At 46.4% G+C, this 20,374-nt stretch overlaps 1 protein-coding gene across 2 annotated transcripts in view; it reads left to right on the top strand.

Annotated features, from left to right (window-relative positions):
• Positions 1 to 20,374, top strand: part of DNAJC13 (DnaJ heat shock protein family (Hsp40) member C13) — an 876,382-nt gene that overhangs the window by 676,031 nt on the left and 179,977 nt on the right. For both annotated transcript variants that reach the window (XM_069211911.1, XM_069211910.1), the window contains one exon: positions 12,916 to 13,032. In XM_069211911.1, the coding sequence (XP_069068012.1) occupies positions 12,916 to 13,032 (117 nt within the window). The remainder of the gene's footprint in view (positions 1 to 12,915; positions 13,033 to 20,374) is intronic.

The following is a 20,374-nucleotide window of genomic DNA, read 5'->3' as shown; positions in this document are numbered from 1 at the left end:
AGTAATCCTAATGGCTCCAGATTGGGCACAGAGAGTTTGGTATCTAGAGCTTCTCAAAATGAGGATCGGTCCTCCAATCAGGCTGCCTCTTCGGGAGGATCTTCTGTTGCAGCAGCAGGGGAAGGTTCTCCACCCGAACCTGTCAACTCTGCGCCTTCATGCATGGAGATTGAGCGGCAACAGTTGGTTTATGACCTCCCTCCCGAGGTCTGTGATGTCATTCTGGCAGCCAGGCGTCCCTCTACTAAGTCGATCTACGCCTGCCGTTGGAAACGTTTTGTTTCATATTGTATAGAGAGGTCTATTGATCCTCTTTCTTCTTCTCTGTCTAATATCCTTTTGTTTATATTATCTCTCGCCCAACAGGGTTCGTCCCCAGGGACTCTCCAGGGCTATCTTGCAGCCTTATAGGCCTTTCTTCGGTTGCCCGATCAACCATCTTTGTTTAAATCACCTATAGAACAGAGATTTTTGAGAGGGCTTGTGCATTTGTTCCCGCCTGTGCCTTTTGTTATGCCCCGGTGGGACCTTAATCTGGTTCTTACTTTCCTTATGTGTGCTCCCTTCGAGCCCTTACATAACTGTCCTCTTCGGCTGCTTACTATTAAGACAGCCTTTTTGGTGGCAATAACATCTGCCAGAAGAGTGAGTGAGCTACAGGCTTTATCATCAAAACCGCCATATCTCACAATCTTTCCTGAAAAAGTGGTTCTCAGAACTCGTGCCTCTTTCCTCCCCAAGGTGGTGACCCCTTTCCATCTGGGTCAAAATATCACCCTGCCCACCTTCTTTGCACCACTGCATCCCTCTAAGGAAGAGGCGCGTCTCCATCGGCTGGACCCAAAAAGAGCGTTCTCGTTCTATCATGATCGCACTAAAGCGTTCTGGGTGGACGACCAACTCTTTGTGGGGTACGTTGGTGCAAAGAAGGGTCGGGCAGTACAGAAACGATCCATTTCGCGCTGGGTCGTTCTCTGTATCAAGATCTGCTATGCTTTGGCAAAGAAGCAGCCTCCTGAGGGCTTGAGAGCTCACTCTACTAAGGGGAAAGCTGCTACCACCTGCGTGTACCTGTGGTGGACATCTGTCAGGCTGCAAATGGGCTTCCTTGCACACGTTTGCAAAACACTGGTGAGAAGAGAGGGTCATTTTGCCCATTCTGTCCTTCAGGACTTCCTAGTAAAAAAATCTACTTCAGACCTACTGCCATGGGTTATAGCTTGGGTATCTATTCTAAGGTAAAGAAGCTGCAGCTAGAAGTCTCTATCAGATTAACAAGTTACTTACCTTCAGTAACGAGGTATCTGGTAGAGACTGTCTAGCTGCAGATGCCTTACACCCACCCAAGCCTCCCCGCTCTGCGGATATTTTTATAAAAAAAAAATATATATATTTATGTATATATGTATAAGATTTTGGCATTTTTACCTTTCGTAAAGGCATGTAAAATGTTTTACTTCAAACAGTCAAATAAAGAGATAATATCTAAAACTGTTGGTTCTTCCATGACTCTGCGCTTTTGGCGTGGAAAGTTGTGGGAAAAGAACTGACATACGCGCCCCGAGCTGATGTCTATATAGACAACCGTGACGTCATAGACGGCTCCAACTACGCTGACAACGCACGCGGAGCTGGTCAGCGCATGCAGATCCGAACAACGCCGTCCAACAGCGTGCGCAGGGTACTGCTCAGCAGAAAAATTCCAGATTGGAAGCTGATGCCAGGGAATTCTAAGGTAAGGAATCTGCAGCTAGATAGTCTCTACCAGAAACCTCATTACCGAAGGTAAGTAACTTGTTCTTTATGACACAGGTTTTCATTAAACTCTTCCCCTATCAAAGACCTGTTAATGTGGTGCCTACCCTGGATGTGGCTCTGTTCCCCCTCCCAGCCGCCCATCACTCATCTATGTCAGTCGTATCCTCACCATTGAGGCACTGAAAGGATTTAGGAGTCTGTCACACAGTGCCCTTCATATCTCCAGCTCCTCAGCCACTTTATAGTCTCTTCTACTCAATTGTATATGCATTTACTCTGCTCAGGTCCATTCTTTGGCGCCCCTATGCCAATATTCTAAGTCAGATGCTCTTTCTCCATCCAGAATATGGCAATTCTCGGTGTATTGCTAACACTAGTGCCAGTTGTAGCAACTTAAAGGCCATCTTCTTACCCTTTGGGCATCTGATGTTCCCCAAAAGACAATGAGAACGTATGAGTTGCAGAGTGATGTGCAAAGTCATATTCAGGTCTGCTACTACTAGACCCCAATACCTGTGCACCTCCCAGAATTCCCATGATAGATGTAGGAATTCCACGCCGCCAACCCCACATGTAGGGCGGTGATCCGAACAGGTGTCAGACATCCTGTGGAGATCTTTGGGGGTTAGATAAGTCCAGTGCAGGAAGATAAGTCCAGTGCAGGAAGTGGCACAAGACATTGTATGTGAGGACATGAATATGTGCCCAGTCTGCTTCCCCTAGTGGTGAGCCCAGTTCTTGTTCCCAGGCAGCCCGAGACCTTGGATGTCGCCCACCCCTGTCAGCTCTGATGGCTTTTTATAATAGTTTGATCAAGTGGCGGCCTGCCCCGTAGGTCAGGTGGATTCCCAGGGTGTGTATTGTACCAGGGGCCTCTGGGAAAGTGGGCCAAGTTTCCCTGGCTTAATGCAGGAAGTGATCCTGCTCCAATGCAAATGAGGTGCAGGTCTCCTCAAAAGAGATATAGGTCTCACTGAGCTAAAGGTCTCCTAGCGTACTACATCCGCCTACGCTCCATTCTTAGAAGGACACTTGCTTCATCAATTGTCAGACTCGTTTCAGTATCCATACCATGAGTTCCCAGTGGAAAGGGTCCCTCTTTAAGTCTTTTTGGGCAAACCATTTTCAGGTGGAGGCTGTGACGCACACAATATGCAGGATCGCGTGGGTGTCCGGCACCTTCCATTAGGAGTTTGGGCAAGTGTTCCACCTCACTCATCCCACCAGCAAGCGCTTTTCCCAGTTATCTTCTGGATCTAGCCAGCAGGCTGCATGCTGTATGTGTGCGGCACAGTAGTATAAGTCAAGGCTTTGGGCTTCCAGACCTCCCTCATCATAGGTCATTTTTATTGTTGAGAGGGCCATCCTTCTGCGTTTACCTACCCACAGTAGTGAGACCTACAGGGAGTCAAGACATTGGAAGACCATAACTGGGAGGGGGCATAATGAGTTTAGCAATATGTAGAGGCATCTCAGAAGCAGCACCATCATAAAGATGGCTTAGCGTCCCATTAGCAAGAGGGACAAGTGTTCCAGAATTGGATGGATGCACCAAGGCCTTCTATAACCTTGTCTATATTGAGGCGAAGTTGACGAGCCTGTGTGTGCCCCTCTGATGCCCAGGTTCTTGAAGTGAGACATTTTCTTGCGCTGGCCCAGAGGTGGTAGCTCTCTAGGTGTGCCCCCAGCCAGGAAAGCAAGCAGAAATATCAAGGACTTGCCTTTGTTTAATTGCAGTCCTGAGAGCTCTCCAAAACCCTCTGTGAGCCTAATCAATGATGGTATGAAGTCCCTGGGGAAAGACATATAGAACATTACATCGTCTGCCTAAAGTGAGATTGTGTCGTACCTCCCCCAGTTGTATTCCACAGGGATGCAGCTCAGAACGTGTCCACATTGCCAAAGGCTCTATTGAAAGTGCAAATAAAAGTGGCGGTAGTAGGCAGCCTTGTCTTGTGCTGCATCCCAGCATCCACACCTCGGAACGGGTGCCCCCCACCTTAACATTCACCCTAGGGTTGGAGTAAAGGAGACGTATCAAGCAGCAGAACTGCGGTTCGATCCCCATGTCCTGCAGAACCTCTAGCAAATAGCCTGCGTCCACAGTATTGAATACTTTTTCCAAGTTGATGGCTCCCACCGCCACCTTCTCATCTAGGTCTTGAACCTCGTGCAGTGTAAAGGCTAGTCTGTGAAGGTTCATTTCAGTGTTGCGATCTGGAATGAAGCCACACTGGTCTTCATGTACCAGCTGGGTCATATAGGGACAGAAGTGAGTTGAGAGTCTTTTACAGAGATTTTTCATGTCTGTCGAGAATGGATGTAGGTCTATAGGTGGCTGGGTCAGCCTGTGAACCGTCTGGCTTCAGAGCCATGCAGAAATCACCCTCCTTCATGGTCAGAGGTAGGACACCGTTTTCTTTGGTTTCTAAGAATATTTCCAGGAGCTTCTGTGAAAATGGTGATGTGAAGGTCTGATAAAACTCAGGTGGGAAGCCATCTCTACCCAGTGCTTTAGAGCGTGGAAGGTCGGACAATGCTGCCCGAAGCTCTTCCAAGGTCAGATTGGCCTTGAGTGCTTCCAGCGCCAGCGGGTGAAGTTTAGGAGTGTCTTACCCTTCTGGGAACCTAATATATTGCTATGCATCAATTCTCAAGATTGCTGTGTACACCTGCCATTTGAATGTTTGGGGTATTTCCGCTCTGGAAGTGACCTTATTTCCCTTCGGAGTCAATACATGAGTTACAAGAAGAGAGGCCGTTTCCTTGCGCACTATCCAGGCCAGCAGCTTGCCTGCTTTATCTTCTTCCCGGTGCAATCTTTGCCAGTATTGACATAGAGTATATTTGTCTAAGCAGTCCCAAATGTCAGTAATCGTACGACAGACACGGTATTCCCTGACCTGTCCTAGTGTACTTGGGGCTTCTGCTTGTATTTGTGCATGGCGGGCTCCTCCTGGAGGCGGCCAGACTGTAGTTGCCTATGCACCCCAAATGTGAGGCCAAGACCTGTATCTTGCACAACCACTTTGAGGGCCTCCCATTCCATGGATCTAAAAGCTCTTGAGCCCTAATTTGTTTCCAAGTAATCGGTCAGAGCTATTGAAAGAGGCTCCCGCCCTTCCTGGTCTTCAAGTATGTCAAAAGGCAATCACGATGTTATGGCCAGCCTCTCCCCAAACCCTCCTACAACTGACCGGGGAGTGGTCCGAGAGGAATCTTGCCAGGTGCATGACTTCGGCATTGTCTAGAAGAGGGAACCCAGCAAGCAAGATCATGTCCAGTCCACTGCATGTATTGTTGGTCAGGGAATGACATGTGAATACTGTGTGGGTGGGATGCTGCAGTCTCAGAACATCTTGGAGTCGAGGTTGTGCATCACCCCCCAGAGAGCCTGCACCATATTGGGGTTTGACCCATCCCTCTGGGTGTCCTGTCCAGATTAGGGTCCAACGCAGTTAGTCACCCAACCACATTATTTGGGATGGGGGAGGGAGAGCAATTCCTACACCAATTAGTCCTGCATCGTGTGAAAGAACCCTGGGTCATCTATGTTGGGGCATAAGTATTCAGTAGGGTTAGCGGTTGACGATCTAACATTCCTTGTAAAAGGACATAACCCTCATATTGGCCTTGGAATAAGTGAGGGAGAAAGGGGCCCAGAGGCCACCCAGATCAAAGTTCCTCTAGCATAAGAAGAGTATGAGGAATGATATACTTGACCCACCATTTTTTGGTCAAAGGCTGGGCGCCTATATCTGTGAGATGTGTCTCCTGTAGGCATGCTATATCAATCCTGTGCCTCAACAAAAGTGCAAATGGTAATTAATGGGTCCTTAACAAATAAGATTATTATTGCTAGAGGCACCAGACAGAAACATTCTCTCTCTCCCTTGCTTTTTGATTTGTATCTAGAACCACTTGCTCAATGTTTTCAGGGATGATGAACAAATAATTCCTTTCTTGTGAAGAATCCAGGCTGATAACTTTTACGGTGGTCAGCAACAATTAACCAACTAAGTCCGAAGTATAGTTTGATTCCTCCAGTCCATCAACAAAGGCTAATTTTTCAGCAAAGACAACCCCTTTCAATGGCTAACTATGTAAATGTCTACTAAAGACAGGGGACACATGAAGCTAAAAACATCAAACATGTTTTGACAACCATAGCTTCTGCTTCACAGGGAAATCTGCTTTCATAATTTCCTAGGAGCATAGTTTACTGGAGTTTCGTAATGATGGATGATTTCTGACATAGGAAAGGCTGACTATGGTCCAGCATATCCTGCACATTCTCAAAACAGTACAGCCAATCATTTAAGAGGTTCACTCAACCTCAGAAACTCAGAACAAAAAACTACAGAGAACCTTTTCAAGATGGCAAAATGGAATTCAGAGCTTTACTCCATACATTTTTTCAAAACCGAAAGTGGAAAGGCAGAGACCCTTATAATACTTAAATGTGTTCAAGAAGTATTTGAAGAAAGGATAATTCAGGATGGTGCCCTTTGTTCAAATTATCTCAGCATTACAAAGTTTGATGGTGCATCTAGACTTGCATGATGCCTAGTTCCACTTTTAAGTTATGCCTTCACAAAGAAAGTACTTACATTTCACAGTGAAAGGCAAATAAATTCAGTTTAGAGTTCTGTGCTTTTCCTGAATGTCAGCACCCTAGGTCTTCATAGAGGTTATGGATTCTAGAGTATTGCATTTTTGACTATAAGAATTGCAGGGAATCCATTACCTGCATGATTAGGCTTCTGTAAACTGTCTCCCAGGGGATGGTTTTGTGTGTGCTTTAAAAGACCACACATCTTTCTACAAAGTGCAGTTTTTATCCTCTCAAGATTGACCCTAGTGCCTGTAATTGTATTTCAGTTCATTTGAGCAGTGTTGGGCACTTTATCTCAGAAAGGTTTTCTGTCAAAGGACAGATTACAGTACATGGAATATATTGGCCCCCTTTTCTTGCCAGGCAAGACACTTGAAAGAGTAATACCAGTTTTCATACTGTTGAATCTCATAGTGTTTGGTTCTTCAGGCATGACTGACGATTAGGTCTCTTCAGTGGCAACTGACTATTTAAGAGGTTGAAACGCCTGAAGTATCTGAAGGATTTATTTTTGGTGAAGAAAGATGCTTGTCAGGATTAGGACTGAGAGACATGGGTCAATAATTTGTTCCTGTTTTCTGGGTTAAAGGCATCCATGATAAGAGCCCAGGCAACTTATTTAAGAAACCGGTCCCAGTGTCCAATATCCCTTTAAGTAAGCTAGCTTCTGAGAATATTTTTACTCTGAACATTTTGAACAATAAGTCCTTGTCATGGGGGATATACCCATCTCAATTATCTAACTATCTACACAATATCCTGTAACCATGAGTGAACAGCATTTGGCCCTTGAATCAAGTAGCAGTTCAGGTGGTTTTAGTGTTGGAAAGCATGTTTAAACTCTAGCAAGATCAACAGAAAATGCAGATATTGGTGGCACAAACAAGCGTGCCGGGTGAAACCAGAAACCTGACACAAACATAGTCCAACCAGATTGGCATAAAGGTATAAAGATTTACTGGTCAAAAGAAAGGCCTAGTTAACTAGCTCAGAACCATTTTATTTTTATTTTAGGTAGTCATCCCTCTTTTATTTGGGATGAGTTTTATAGTTATCTGAATTGAAATCCAAGCAGGAAATAAGCTTCCATAACTCATATATGAATCATTCTGTTTCTGCAAATAAAAATAATGTACTAAAGTTGAATCGTGCGTCTGTGTCTCGATCAGCAGCAATAATTCTTTTGAAGATCTGCTGCCACAAATAATCCACATTACCAACGAAGGAGGTCTGCAGGAAAAAATGCATCAGTTTCTGCACAGACTATAGACAGGACTGTTGGTGTCTGCAAGCATGTCTATGACCTGATCGAGCTACTGTCCACACTTCGTGCTTGTGCGCTTGTTGAAACACTCTGAAGTCCATGTAGTGCATCAACAAGAAAAGCTGTCTCATCTCATTTGAAAACTGAGAAGGAGAAAGTGCTCCCAAGCGCAACAAAGACCATTACCATTTGTCAATTGGCATGGTACCTTCCTGGGATCACTTGATTTAGCAGTTGCACTGTGTTTCTCCATGAAATAGCCCATCCTTATGAGTCAAACACAGTAAGAAGAATGCCTGTGTAAGATTCAACTCTGGCACCAAGGACTCCGTTAATGTGCCACCCCAAATCAGAACAAAATAGTTGTACTGCAACCACCCCATGACCCACTGAAAAATATTTGAGTGGATGTGTTTAAGAATCAGTCACAAGAGGAATTACAGGGATAGTTAGTCGAACCCCAACCCTTCTTTTAATTCGAAATACCACATTCAAGAACACAAGGGATACATTTTAAAGATTTATTTTAAAATCAAAACTGTAGATTATTTCTTTGTGTTTTTGGTATATTGCCAACAAGACCAGAGGACATCAGAACACTTTACTTAGACATTAATAGTATTATAGGAGGATTGTTGTCAATCTACAAAAAAGATATAAGGATTCCTTATCCATTTGTTGACCCCTTTAAAAGAGATTCAAGTTCTGTAAGGACGGTGGAAGGGACAGGCACTACAATATGGGGAACAGTTGCATGTCCTTTCAGATTTTTATTGCCGTGGTGCTGGCTTAACTGTGCTGACACTGTAGGTGGTAATGAGGAGTAGGGTTTTCAGTACTTTTTTTAAAGCTTGTGGAAGGGATTGTTTTGATGTTTGTAAGTAAGGAATTCCATATTCTGTGTGCGCAGCCTGATAAACACTGTTTAATATATCTAGAGTTCTTTCTGGTAGTGGATTTCTGTGATAGAAAGTCTGTGGTTCTTGTGATGCATTGACCTCCTGGAGTTGATAGTTTCTGGTTGAGGTAAATAGGGCTGGTCTTGTGTAGTGTCCTAAGGGGAGTCTAGTGAACACAAAATGAGTTGCAGCCACAATGAAGACAAATGAAATAGCAACAGATCTGTTAAGTAAAAACGTGAATAATTCCATTCTGGCATGGTTGCTGTGATACCTTTATAGCAATTCCACCCCCATTCTGCTACTTTTGCGGACTGAGCTAATTGAAGCACAGCAGGAGATAAAAACTATTTTGAGTTCCACATGGTTCACACCCACATACCTGTTGTAAACAGTAGGTCTTTTATTAAATATAATAGCAAGGTCTGCTATTCTTGTTGTTCGATGCCAGCAACAATGATAAGTCCAGGCAGCTAATAGGTGAAGTCTAAATACATACCCAGAAGCCTTCAGTTTAAATAGATGATAACATTCTTCATGGCATATCCCGTTGTCACCTGGTATGAAGGTCTCCTCTCCAACCCCTCAGTCTTTGCATTTAGCTTTTATGACCTTATTTTACTGTTGCTAAAACTCTCAGAATAAGTGATTTACAGTGACTGGTGGGATGCCCTTTCACTTATTTTCATCCTGTAAGATTGTTGTTTTGAACAACAACAATAATCAAGACAGGTAATGGTCAACCTTCTAGGAGCTCTATAAAAATCAGTAACAGATAACGCAAAACAGAATAGCTTGCACTTGAATTAAATACTGTGAATATATTCAACTAAGACTTGATTATAACGTTGCAGAAGATACTTGCTAAATGTGCATTCTTCTAATCACACATATTCACTCTTGATACATTGATTTATTAGCAAATGTAGCTCAAGAAGAGGAATGCTCGGAAGAGAGGAAGACCTAATATTCATAACAGGTGGAGCCAAACTACTATTTAGTACTCAGTCTTCAGCAGGGCTTGTCCAGATAAACTTTCTTTATATTCTGTGGTAACTCTCCACTAAAATGTTTTTCTATTTATAACTAATCTTGTTAGTGATTGTTCTTTGCACCCTTTATATTTATTAAATTAATGATGGTTATGGTATTGTAAGGTTTGTTAATCTCTAAAACATCCCAGATTGTTAAATATCTCTGCTTCCAGGTTTTAATTACTTTATATTAAACTGTTTTTATCTGATTTACTTTACGTTTTTTATTCATTTGTGTTGCCCTGGAAGGAAATCTTGTGCTCGGGCAGCTACCACAAACTGAGCTGTATAGGAACTTTGTGATACTTTTAATCCTTTCTGCATATTTTCTCAAACTGCTTTGCCATCCCACATTCTTGTTTGTGGAGGCCTCTGTTTTTTCCAGTGCTCCTGTGTTTAGAAGTGGTAAAAACAAATCCACAAAACCTTGGGTATACAAATAAACCTTTGACTGGATTCTCTGTGTAAGGAAATGCCTTCCTTGACATGGTTACCCTCTAACCTCTTGCCTTTTGTTGATGCCAGGTATGATTGAAAGTATGCTGGGACCCTGCTAACCAGGCCCCAGCACCAGTTTTATTTCCCTAAACTGTACCTTTGTTCCCACAATTGGCACAGCCCTGGCACACAGATAAGTCCCTTGTAAATGGTACCCCTGGTACCAAGGGCCCTGATGCCAGGTAAGGTCTCTAAGGGATGCCTAAGGGCTCTAAGGGCTGTCGCATGTCTTATGCCACCCTCGGGACCCCTCACTCAGCACATGCACACTGCCTCACAGCTTGTGTGCGCTGGTTGGGAGAAAATTACTAAGTCGACATGGCACTCCCCTCTGGTTGCCATGCCCACCTCTCACTGCCTGTGGCATAGGCATAGGCACTCCACAGTTCCATAATGGCTACACTGAAATCTGGGAAGTTTGATATCAAACTTCTCAGCACACTAAATGCACACTGATTCCAGTGTGGGATTTATTTCACTGTACACCCAGAGGGCATCTTAGAGATGCCCCCTGAATACCAGTCCGAGTCCTAGTGCTAGGCTGACCAGTTTCTGCCAGCCTGCCACTACCAGACAAGTTTCTGGCCACATGGTGTGAGTGCCTTTGTCACTCTGGGGCCAGGAACAAAGCCTGTACTGGGTGGAGGTTCTTCCTACCTCCCCCTGCAGGAACTGTAACACTTGGCGGTGAACCTGAAAGTCTCATGCCTTTTGTTACAGCACCCCAGGGCCTCCCAGCTAGTGGAGATGCCCGTCCCTCCGGCCACTGCCCCCACTTTTGGCGGCAAGGCCGGAGTAGATAATGAGAAAAACAAGGAGGAGTCACCTACCAGTAAGGACAGCCCCTAAGGTGCCCTGAGCTGAGGTGACCCCTGCCTTCAGAAAACCTCCATTTTGAGTTTGGAGGATTCCCCCAATTAGGAATAGGGATGTTCCACCCTCCCCTCTGGGAGGAGGCACAAAGAGGGTGTAGCTACCCTCAAGGACAGTAGCCATTGGCTACTGCCCCCCAGACCTAAACACACCCCTAAATTTATTATTTAGGGGCGACCCTAATCCCAGGAAATCAGATTCCTGCAACCTACAACAAGAAGGACTGGTGACCTGAAAGCCCCGCAGAGAAGACGGAGACGACAACTGACTTGGCCCCAGCCCTACCGGCCTGTCTCCAGACTCAAAGAACCTGCACAGCGACGCACCCAACAGGGACCAGCGACCTCTGAGGACTCAGAGGACTGCCCTGAACCCGAAGGACAAAGAAACTCCAGGGAACAGCTGGACTGTTAAAAAACCGCAACAACTTTGCAACTTTCAAAGAACTCTCTCTTCCCACCGGAATTGTGAGACTTCACACTCTGCACCCGACGCCCCTGGCTCGAGTTCAGGAGAACCAACACCGCAGAAAGGACTCCTAGGCGCCTACGACGACGTAGGCACCCTGAGTCGACCCCACTGCACCCCCACAGCAACGCCTGCAGAGAGGATCCAGGGACTCCCCCTGATCGCGACTGCCTGGTAACAAGGAACCTGACGCCTGGACCAAGAACTGCACCCGCAGCCCCCAGGACCAGGAGGAACCACCTACCAGTGCAGGAGTGACCAGCAGGCGGCCCTCATCCTAGCCCAGTCGGTGCCTGGCCCGAGAAGCCCCCCTGTGCCCTGCCTGCATCGCCTAAGTGACCCCCGGGTCCCTCCACTACTTTCAATAGTAAACCCGATGCCTACTTTGCCTACTGCACCCGGCCGTCCCTGTGCCGCTGAGGGTGTGTTCTACAAAACACCCCTGGTCTGTTCCCCGAGGATGCAGGTACTTACCTGTAAGCAGACTAGGACCGGAGCACTATGTGTTTTGGGCCCTCCATTGACCTCTACACCTGACCGGCCCTGTGTTGCTGGTGTGGTGGCTTTGGGGTTGCCTTGAACCCCCAACGGTGGGCTGCCTGTGCCCAGGAGACTGACTGTGTAAGTGCTTTACTTACCTGAAAAACTTGACCAAACTTACTTCCCCCAGGAACTGTTGATTTTTGCACTGTCCACTTTTAAAATAGCTTATTGCCATTTTAACCTAAACTGTGCGTACTACTGTTTTAAATCAAAGTTCTATACTTACCTATGAGAAGTACCTTGCATTTTATGTACTTACCTCAAATCGTGAATCTTGTGGTTCTAAAATATATTAAGAAAATATATTTTTCTATATAAAAACTATTGGCCTGGTGGTAAGTCTTTGAGTGTGTGTTCCTCATTTATTGCCTGTGTGTGTATACAACAAATGCTTAACACTACCCTCTGATAAGCCTACTGCTCGACCACGCTACCACAAAATTGAGCATTAGAATTATCGAATTCTGCCGCTATCAACCTCTAAGGGGAAACCTTGGACTCTGTGCACACTATCTCTCACTTTGAGATAGTATATACAGAGCCAACTTCCTATACTCTGGCTTCAGGGTAGGGGTTACATTTGTTTTAGGGTGTCATTCCTGTTGATTTGTCTGTTCTGGACCAGGTGACACCTGTAAATTGGACTTCATAAGTTTGTGTTCAGTCCAATGCTTGGAGATTCAGAAAGAAAACTAAGGCACCTTCATGAAGATATAGTATCGCTAGCAATAGTGTTATCAAAGATTAATGATAGTAATCATTATGCTGGTTGTTTTTTTGCTGTGGTGCACATTACAAATGGTTGAAACCACCTTTAGCCAGGAAGAGGTTTTTTCTAGTTCTACTTATATAAAAATTCCAAATCTCAGTTTCAATGGACTTTCTTTATAAACCTTGTTTACTGTTTTGTTTTCCTAGTTAATAATTGTGATGCAAAGCATAATTGTGTTATTTCTTTAATAGGGTGAGTGTGACAAAAGCTATGGATCAGAGTTTGTCTTCAGTGACCATGCAAAGGAGTTAATTGTTGGAGAGATTTTTGTTCGTGTTTACAATGAGCAGCCTACTTTCCAGTTAGAGGTAAATTTTGTATTCATTCTTCCCAATACTTTTCCCAATAAAAAGTCTAATCAAAAGGCCTGTGTGCTAAATGTCTCCAATTGCATAGTCCTTCAATGGGCTTCTTGTTAATAAATGGGGTTTTTGAGCTAGTCCTATCTGTTCACGTAGATCTACAAGTCACTGATTTGCTAAAATAAAGATTTAGCTGATTACTGATCTGTGTCCTCAAACAAAAATCGCCATTGGAGAAGGTGAAGTAATTATGCTGAAGCAATGAACAATCCATATATTTACTTTTGTGCATGGCTTTTGTTGTTCTGGGTTAAACTTTGTGGCAGCAGAGCTATGGGCGCCTCTTGAAAGAAATCCTGGACTGCTTTTTTTGTTGTGGAGTTAATGTGTCTAATGTGTTTTTGTTTATTCGACCTTCTTAAGAACAATTGAAAAGACCACTAAACTCACGATGTAAGAATATTTGTCTGAACTTCTTTATTGTGACTGCCACAGAAACTGACATGGTTAGATATCAATATAAAAATAGCATTAAGATAGGGTGCTAGAGTGCCACATTAGTGTGAAACTCAGCCAAAGGGAGTGAATATCTGCTATGATCCACCCGAACTTTGGCATATGATGACATGAGAGCACAGAAAATGTAGTGTGCATCTTTTCTGCAGCGATGCAAACTTCAATATTGGAGACTATGGAATGAAAACAGAAAAGAATGGCATCCAACGCTGGGGCCCGGAGGCAGCCTACGCAAGATGGCCGTCCCTATTTTACACTAACCTGCAGGCAGGAGTTCTGCGCCCATGGCTGATGACCAGATAACCGTAGGGATGCTGAGCCAACACAGGGCCTGACTGCCGGGGCCTACAATAGTGCAGTGACACTTCTGCATTGACTCCAGCTTATGAGGTGATCCTCTGATGTGTCAAGAGGGAGACCGCTTGAGACGCTGCTGTTGCGGCCAGAGGATCTTTAAGAGAGAGTCTGGTGACCACAAGGAGATGAGAGGTACTGTTTGGGTCCATGACGAGGCCCCTAAGGCTGGACCTCAAGATAATAGTTGCATGCTAAAGAATGGCACAAAGCCAAACAAGAGATAAGCCTAATAGTTGCCACCTCATGTGACACCGACAGCTGGAGAGCCTCAAGGTTGCTGCATGCGTGTCTGAGTTAGCTTTCCCTGGTCCTCTGTGAAATGTGGTGTGCCTTGGCACTAATGGGGACAGAAGGCTGGACCTGTACTTTTTGTAATCTACTAGATTGTAGCACCACTAAGATTCCCACTTGGGACCCGTTAATCCTGCAATTGATACTACCCACCTGATGCATCAACCCTGAAGCTGTGGCCCCTTGCGATTCAGGATACCCCAGGGGCGTTTTCCAGTGAACAGTCAGGTATAGAACAACCTGACAATTGACAGACCAAGCTGGTGTTCAGCCTGAAAACACTAGATGAGTCCCCTTTACCGCAGGCCCTTAGTGCTGGAATTGGAGGACGTGACATTTTCCTCTCATAGCAGCAAATGCAATATGAAAACAATTTTCCTAAATATGCAATAAAGACTTTTGTAGGAGAGTGTCTCTTTTGGCATGGGTACCCCCCACTTTTTGCTGATATTGATACTGGCTTGACTGAGAGTGTGCTGGGATCCTGCTAACCAGCCCCCAGCACCAATGTTGTTTCCCTAAACTGTATCATTGTTCCCACAATTGGCACACCCCTGGCACACAGCTTACGTCCCTCGTAAAATGTTCCAGTGGTACCAAGGGCTCTGAGACCATAGAGGGTCCCTAAGGGCTGCAGCATGTATTGTGCCACCCTATGGGACCCCTCACTAAGCACACACACACTGACATTACAGAATGTGTGTGCTGGTGGGAAGAAAAGGGTGAAGTCGACATGCCATCCCTCCCAGGGTGCCATGCCCACCAATTACTGCATGTGGCTTAGGTAAGTCACCCTCTTGCAGGCCTTACAACCCTAAGGTTGGGTGAACTATACCACAGGTGAGGACATAGCTCCATGAGCAATATGCCCCTACATTGTCCAAGTCCATTCTTAGACATTGTAAGTGTAGTGTGGCTGTATTACGTACATGGGCTGGGAGCTTATTACAAACTCCACAGCTCTGTGATGACTTCACTAAAGACTGGGAAGTTTGGTAGCAAACCTCTCAGCATAATAAACCCACACGGATGCCAGTGTTGGATTTATTGTACAATGCACCCAGAGGGCATCTTAAAAGATGCCTCCTGTATTGTAACTAACTTTCTAGAGTAAGGCTGACCAGTCTGTGCTAGCCTACCCTAAGGTGTCCAGAGCTGAAGTGACCCCCTCTCCGCAGAATCCTCCATCTTAGTTTGGAGGATAGGGACCAATAGGGTTAGGAATGTGTCCCCCTCCTCAAAGGGAGTGGGCACAGGAAGGGTGTAGCCACCCTTAAGGACAGTAGCCATTGGCTACTGCCCTCTGTCCCCTGTAATGCCACTAAATCTATTATATAGGGGCACCCCTGAACCTAGCTCACCAGATTCCTGGCTCCCTCAAGAAGAAAAGAACAAAGAAGCAAGAAGGATGACTGCTAAGCCGACCACAGCAGAGAAGTCTCCGGACACCAACTGACTTGGCCTCAGTCCTACCAGCCTGTCTGCAGCTTCAGAAGCCCTACTACAAAAAGGTGATGCATCCTGCAGGACCAGCAACCTCTCCAAACCCCCAGAGACTGCCTGCCTACCAGAGGACCAAAACCTCCTGAGGAAAGTGGCCCTGTCCACAAGAAACTCCAACAGGAACTCCAGAACTGCCCCGTATCCGTGAGTCCTGCCCACTCTGCACCCGATGTCCATGGCCCGAGTCCAGGTGGCCCACAAGTCCAGAGCAGGTACCCAAAATTGGTGCACCATCTTACAGGACCAAGCCAAGTGTAGAAAGGAGGCATTGAATGTACCACATCTGGGGCACCCAGCCCCTCTTCCTGGGTCGATCTTATTAAGATGGTCAGGTGTGTGATGTATGTCCAATGCACGAAATTGAAGTGTAATAGTTTTAAACCTGCTATTATATGACACCATGTGCACCTACAACAACGCCATTGCCCAATCCGCGTCCTCCAAGGGTCCCCCAGTTCACGCTCCTAAGCCCTACTCACAACACTTATCGCGCCTGGTTGATGATCCTGAAGGGCTTTATAGAACCGAGTGATCAGATGAGTCCCCTTGCCTTAATTTATCAACCCACTCAACACCGTTGATGCTGTAGGGGGCCACCGGAAAACCACACCAGATCTCCTGAGCCACACTCTCAATTTTCGCATATTGCAAGAACTGACCTGTGCCCAATCCGAACGTGTCCCGAGCATCAGGAAAGGAGATAAACTCCCCGTTGGGATCTAAATCTCCCGCTATTTCACATCCTCCCAGCCTCCAGCCTTCCATTGACATTTGGTAATCCATGTCCCTAAAGGGGGCTAAGTCCAAAATCTTTAATTCTTTGTCAAACTAGGCACATCGAAGCACATTCCTAACAGCCTGCTCCCAGATCCAGGCAGTAGTTCTGACCAGGTATGGGACAGCGGACTCAGACTGACCACCCAACATCAATAGATGCGCCAACAACTTCCCACCCAGCATTCCTGCAAACATTCTCTTCTCCCAGTTGTCCTCCTTAGTCATCCACTTTGCAGCATGTTGTAAGTGCACCGCGTAATAATAATGTCTAATATTAGGAATTGCCAATCCTCCCTCTTCCATATCCCTCTGCAGCATGGATAATGCCACCCTACTACCTCGCCCAGCCCACACCAGTGAAATCAACAAGCTGTCTAGGCGATTAAAGATCTGAGCAGATAGCGGAAGCAGAGAGTTCTGGAACAGGTAAAGACACCGTGGCAGGAACTCCATCTTAGCCATAGCCGCCCTCCCCATCACTGAAAGAGGTAGTCTATTCCAGAACGAAACCGAGTGCTCAAGGCCAGTCACCACTCGTTCTATATTGTTTTTCATGCGCTGCCACGGAGTAAGTGACCCAAATTCCTAGATATCTGAAGCCTTCAAGCTCCCACCTGAGCCCCATCCCCGGTAAATCCCCCTGAGGCGCACCACAGAGGGAACCCAAAGGGAACAGAAGTGAATTCTTCCTATTCACCTGGAGACCAGACACAGCCCCAAAAGCCTCCAACAGCCGCAAAACAACAAAGGCATCGATACTCTTGGCTCACGAAGATATACCAAAGCATCATCTGCATATAGGGAAACAACCCCAAGGTTTCAATTCCTCTCAGAGCCAGATCACCAGGGGTTCCACAGCTAAGGTGAAAAGGAGCGGTGAAAGTGGACCTCTCTGCCTGGTTCCCCTGCCAATCACCCAGGATTCTGAGAGCTCGCCTCCCACTCGAACACATGCGGAGGGTGCAGTATACAGCAGTCTCACACACGCACAAAATTGTGGGCCAAACCCCATGCCCTGCAGCACCACCAGAAGGTAGCCCCACTCCTCCGTGTCAAAGGCCTTCTCTAGGTCCAATGACACTAGCACCAGTTTGTCCTCCTCACCCTCAGTTTCATGCAGCACATGTGCCAAGTGACATAAGTTATAGGTCGTACTACGACCAGGAATAAAACCGCATTGATCATCATGCACCAAGCTCTGGATCACCCCACTAAGCTGAGTAGCCAATATCTTTCACAGGATCTTAAATCAATCGCTGTTCACCATAGTAAGCGGGCGATAGGAGGAGGGATCACCGGGTTCCGCTCCAGGCTTAAGCATCAAACACACAATGCCTTGGCGCATGGTTTCCGGCAATATACCCTGCTGCCGAACCTCCTCAAATACCAGCAACAACTTCTCTCTCAGGAGGAGGGAAAGCATTAGATTCCTCTAGATCGGGAACCCGTGTCCCCCGGAGACCTAGACTTCGTCAATGCTTCCACCACCTCAGTCACTTCCTTAACAGTTATCGCAGCCTCCAGAGTCTTCAAACACTCCATTTCCAACCCTGGAAGCCGCACCCACTGCAGGAACTCCCCTAAATCGTCATCTGGGGCTGGGGCACCAGCCCTCGATACTCTCTGTAGATGTTCCACCAACGCAAAAACAACAAGTGATGAACGGAATGCTGAACATTGTCAAACATTCACCCCAGTACAGTGATCTGGACCTAAATCCATCAGTGTTTTGCTTGCCATGCCATTCCAGTTTGGACCCAGCCGTATGCAAATCAGTCTTTGACCCTGTTCCCCATGGGAACAGTCCAGCCCGAACTGCTAGGTCAGGTCTTCCCTGGACTGGAAACAAGCATCCTGGGACCGGTTTCGGGGTTTCGCCCCTCATCAGCCAGGCTAGCTTGAATCCAGTGGCATGGGAAGCACAGGACCCACGTCTGGGCATACCCTTCCCACTTAAGGCGACAAAATAAAAACAACAAGTGATGGACAGAATGCTGAACATTGTCAAACATTCACCCCCAGTACAGTGATCTGGGCCTAAATCCATTGTTTTTTTGCTGCCCATGCCATTCCAGTTTGGACCCAGCCGTATGCAAATCCGTCTTGACCCTGACCCCTCTGACTGGGGGTGAGTGTTTGCATTGTTCAGTTCTCCGTCCATTATCCTTTTGTTTTGCTAACGTTTGCCCTAAGTGGGAAGGGTATGCCCAGTCGTGGGTCCCTTGCTCACTGTACCACTGGATTCAAGCTAGCCTGGCTGATGAGGCGTGAAACCCTGAAACCGGTCCCAGGATGCTTGTTTCCGGTCCAGGGAGGACCTGGCTTTGCAGTTCGGGCTGGACTGTTCCCATGAGGAACAGGGCCAAGACTGATTTGCATATGGCTGGGTCCAAACTTGGGTGGAATGGTGAGCAAAAAAACGATGGATTAAACCCAGATCTGTGACTGGGGGTGAGTGTTTGCATTGTTCAGCACTCCGTCCATCATCCTTTTGTTTTGCTGATGTTCCACCAACACCTGAAGGATATCCTTACGATTGGTAATCGTCTCACCTTTGGCATTCCTAATATGCAAGATGGGGCGGGGGCTCCACTTCCTGTTTTAGAATCCACAACAATAATTTGCCAGATTTATCCCCCTCCTAGAGCTAGTGTGTTCCAGCAGCTGTTAACTGTCCTATACAACCGAAGTTGCGCCCTTTCAGCCTCCCTTGTTGTTGGTGTCTGGTGCTGCAGAACCGCCAACTTATCCTCCCAGTCAGTAAGTCCTGCTCCATTTGTTTATACACCCCACAAGTGGTGCCTATGCAGACCCCTCTCACTACAGCCTTCAGGGCCTCCCATTCAGTGCCCCTGGAATTCATTGTGTTCCAATTCAAGTCCATATAACCGTAAATGGCAACCGCCACCTTATCGCGACACCCAGCATCCGTCAGAAAATCCGTAGGCATGCGCCAACTAGGTGCTCCCCATTGCAGCTACATCAACACTGGTGCATGACCAGAGGGAAACATACCCAGCTGCTTAATTTCCAGCACCTGTGAGCAGTTCAGTCCACCCAGAAGAAACCGATTTAGCCAACTATGTGTCGTGTGTCTTAGAATGACAGGTGTACTCCCTACCCTCCGGGTGTAGTTCCCTCCATCTGTCCCATAGCCCTAAATTGCACATTACCTCCGCAAGAGATCTCTCCATCAACGGTTTAGTCCCCAGTTAAGGCGGCAGATGATCCTTCTCACCATCCAAAATACAATTGTAATCATCAGCCCATATAATAGGCGCGTCCACCCCATCCCCCAAAATCTCAGGTATACTATCGTAGAAGGAGTGATCCTCTATTATTGGGTGCATAAGTGTTGAGAATAGTGATAGGCGCCCTGTACGACTACATATCTCCCCTCCACATCCACTTCACTGTTAACGTGGGTAAATGGGATTCCTGGGACCACCCATACTGTCACAACCCTTGCATAAGAGGAGGAGGAGGAGGAGAACATCTGACCCTGCCATTTCTTAGCTAGTTTTTGAGTATCCTCCTCTGTCATGTGCGTTTCCTGGAGACAGGCTATATGAACCTTATGTCGCCGCAGAAATGAATGCACCCTGTAACGTGTAGTGTAACTCTTTAGCCCCCTGACATTCCATGTCGGCATGTTAATCTGTCGGCCCATACCAAGGCTTTGTTACCTTCTGGTCCTCCACTCCTCCCCTCCCTTCCGAGTAGATAAGGCAAGGTGAGTGCCCATTTCACCTCTCGCATACACACATGCACTGCTGTTGAGAACTTCAAACATTTGCAAACCTGACCAACCAGATAACCAAACTCCCCATAGCAGATAAACAGTAGATCAAACACATCAAACCATACTGTAGATCCATATTTGTAAATGCTGCCGCCGGGACAA

The sequence above is a fragment of the Pleurodeles waltl genome, chromosome 10 (assembly GCF_031143425.1).
Source record: "Pleurodeles waltl isolate 20211129_DDA chromosome 10, aPleWal1.hap1.20221129, whole genome shotgun sequence".
Classification (NCBI taxonomy): domain Eukaryota; kingdom Metazoa; phylum Chordata; class Amphibia; order Caudata; family Salamandridae; genus Pleurodeles; species Pleurodeles waltl.
This window is presented reverse-complemented; position numbering and strand designations above follow the sequence as displayed.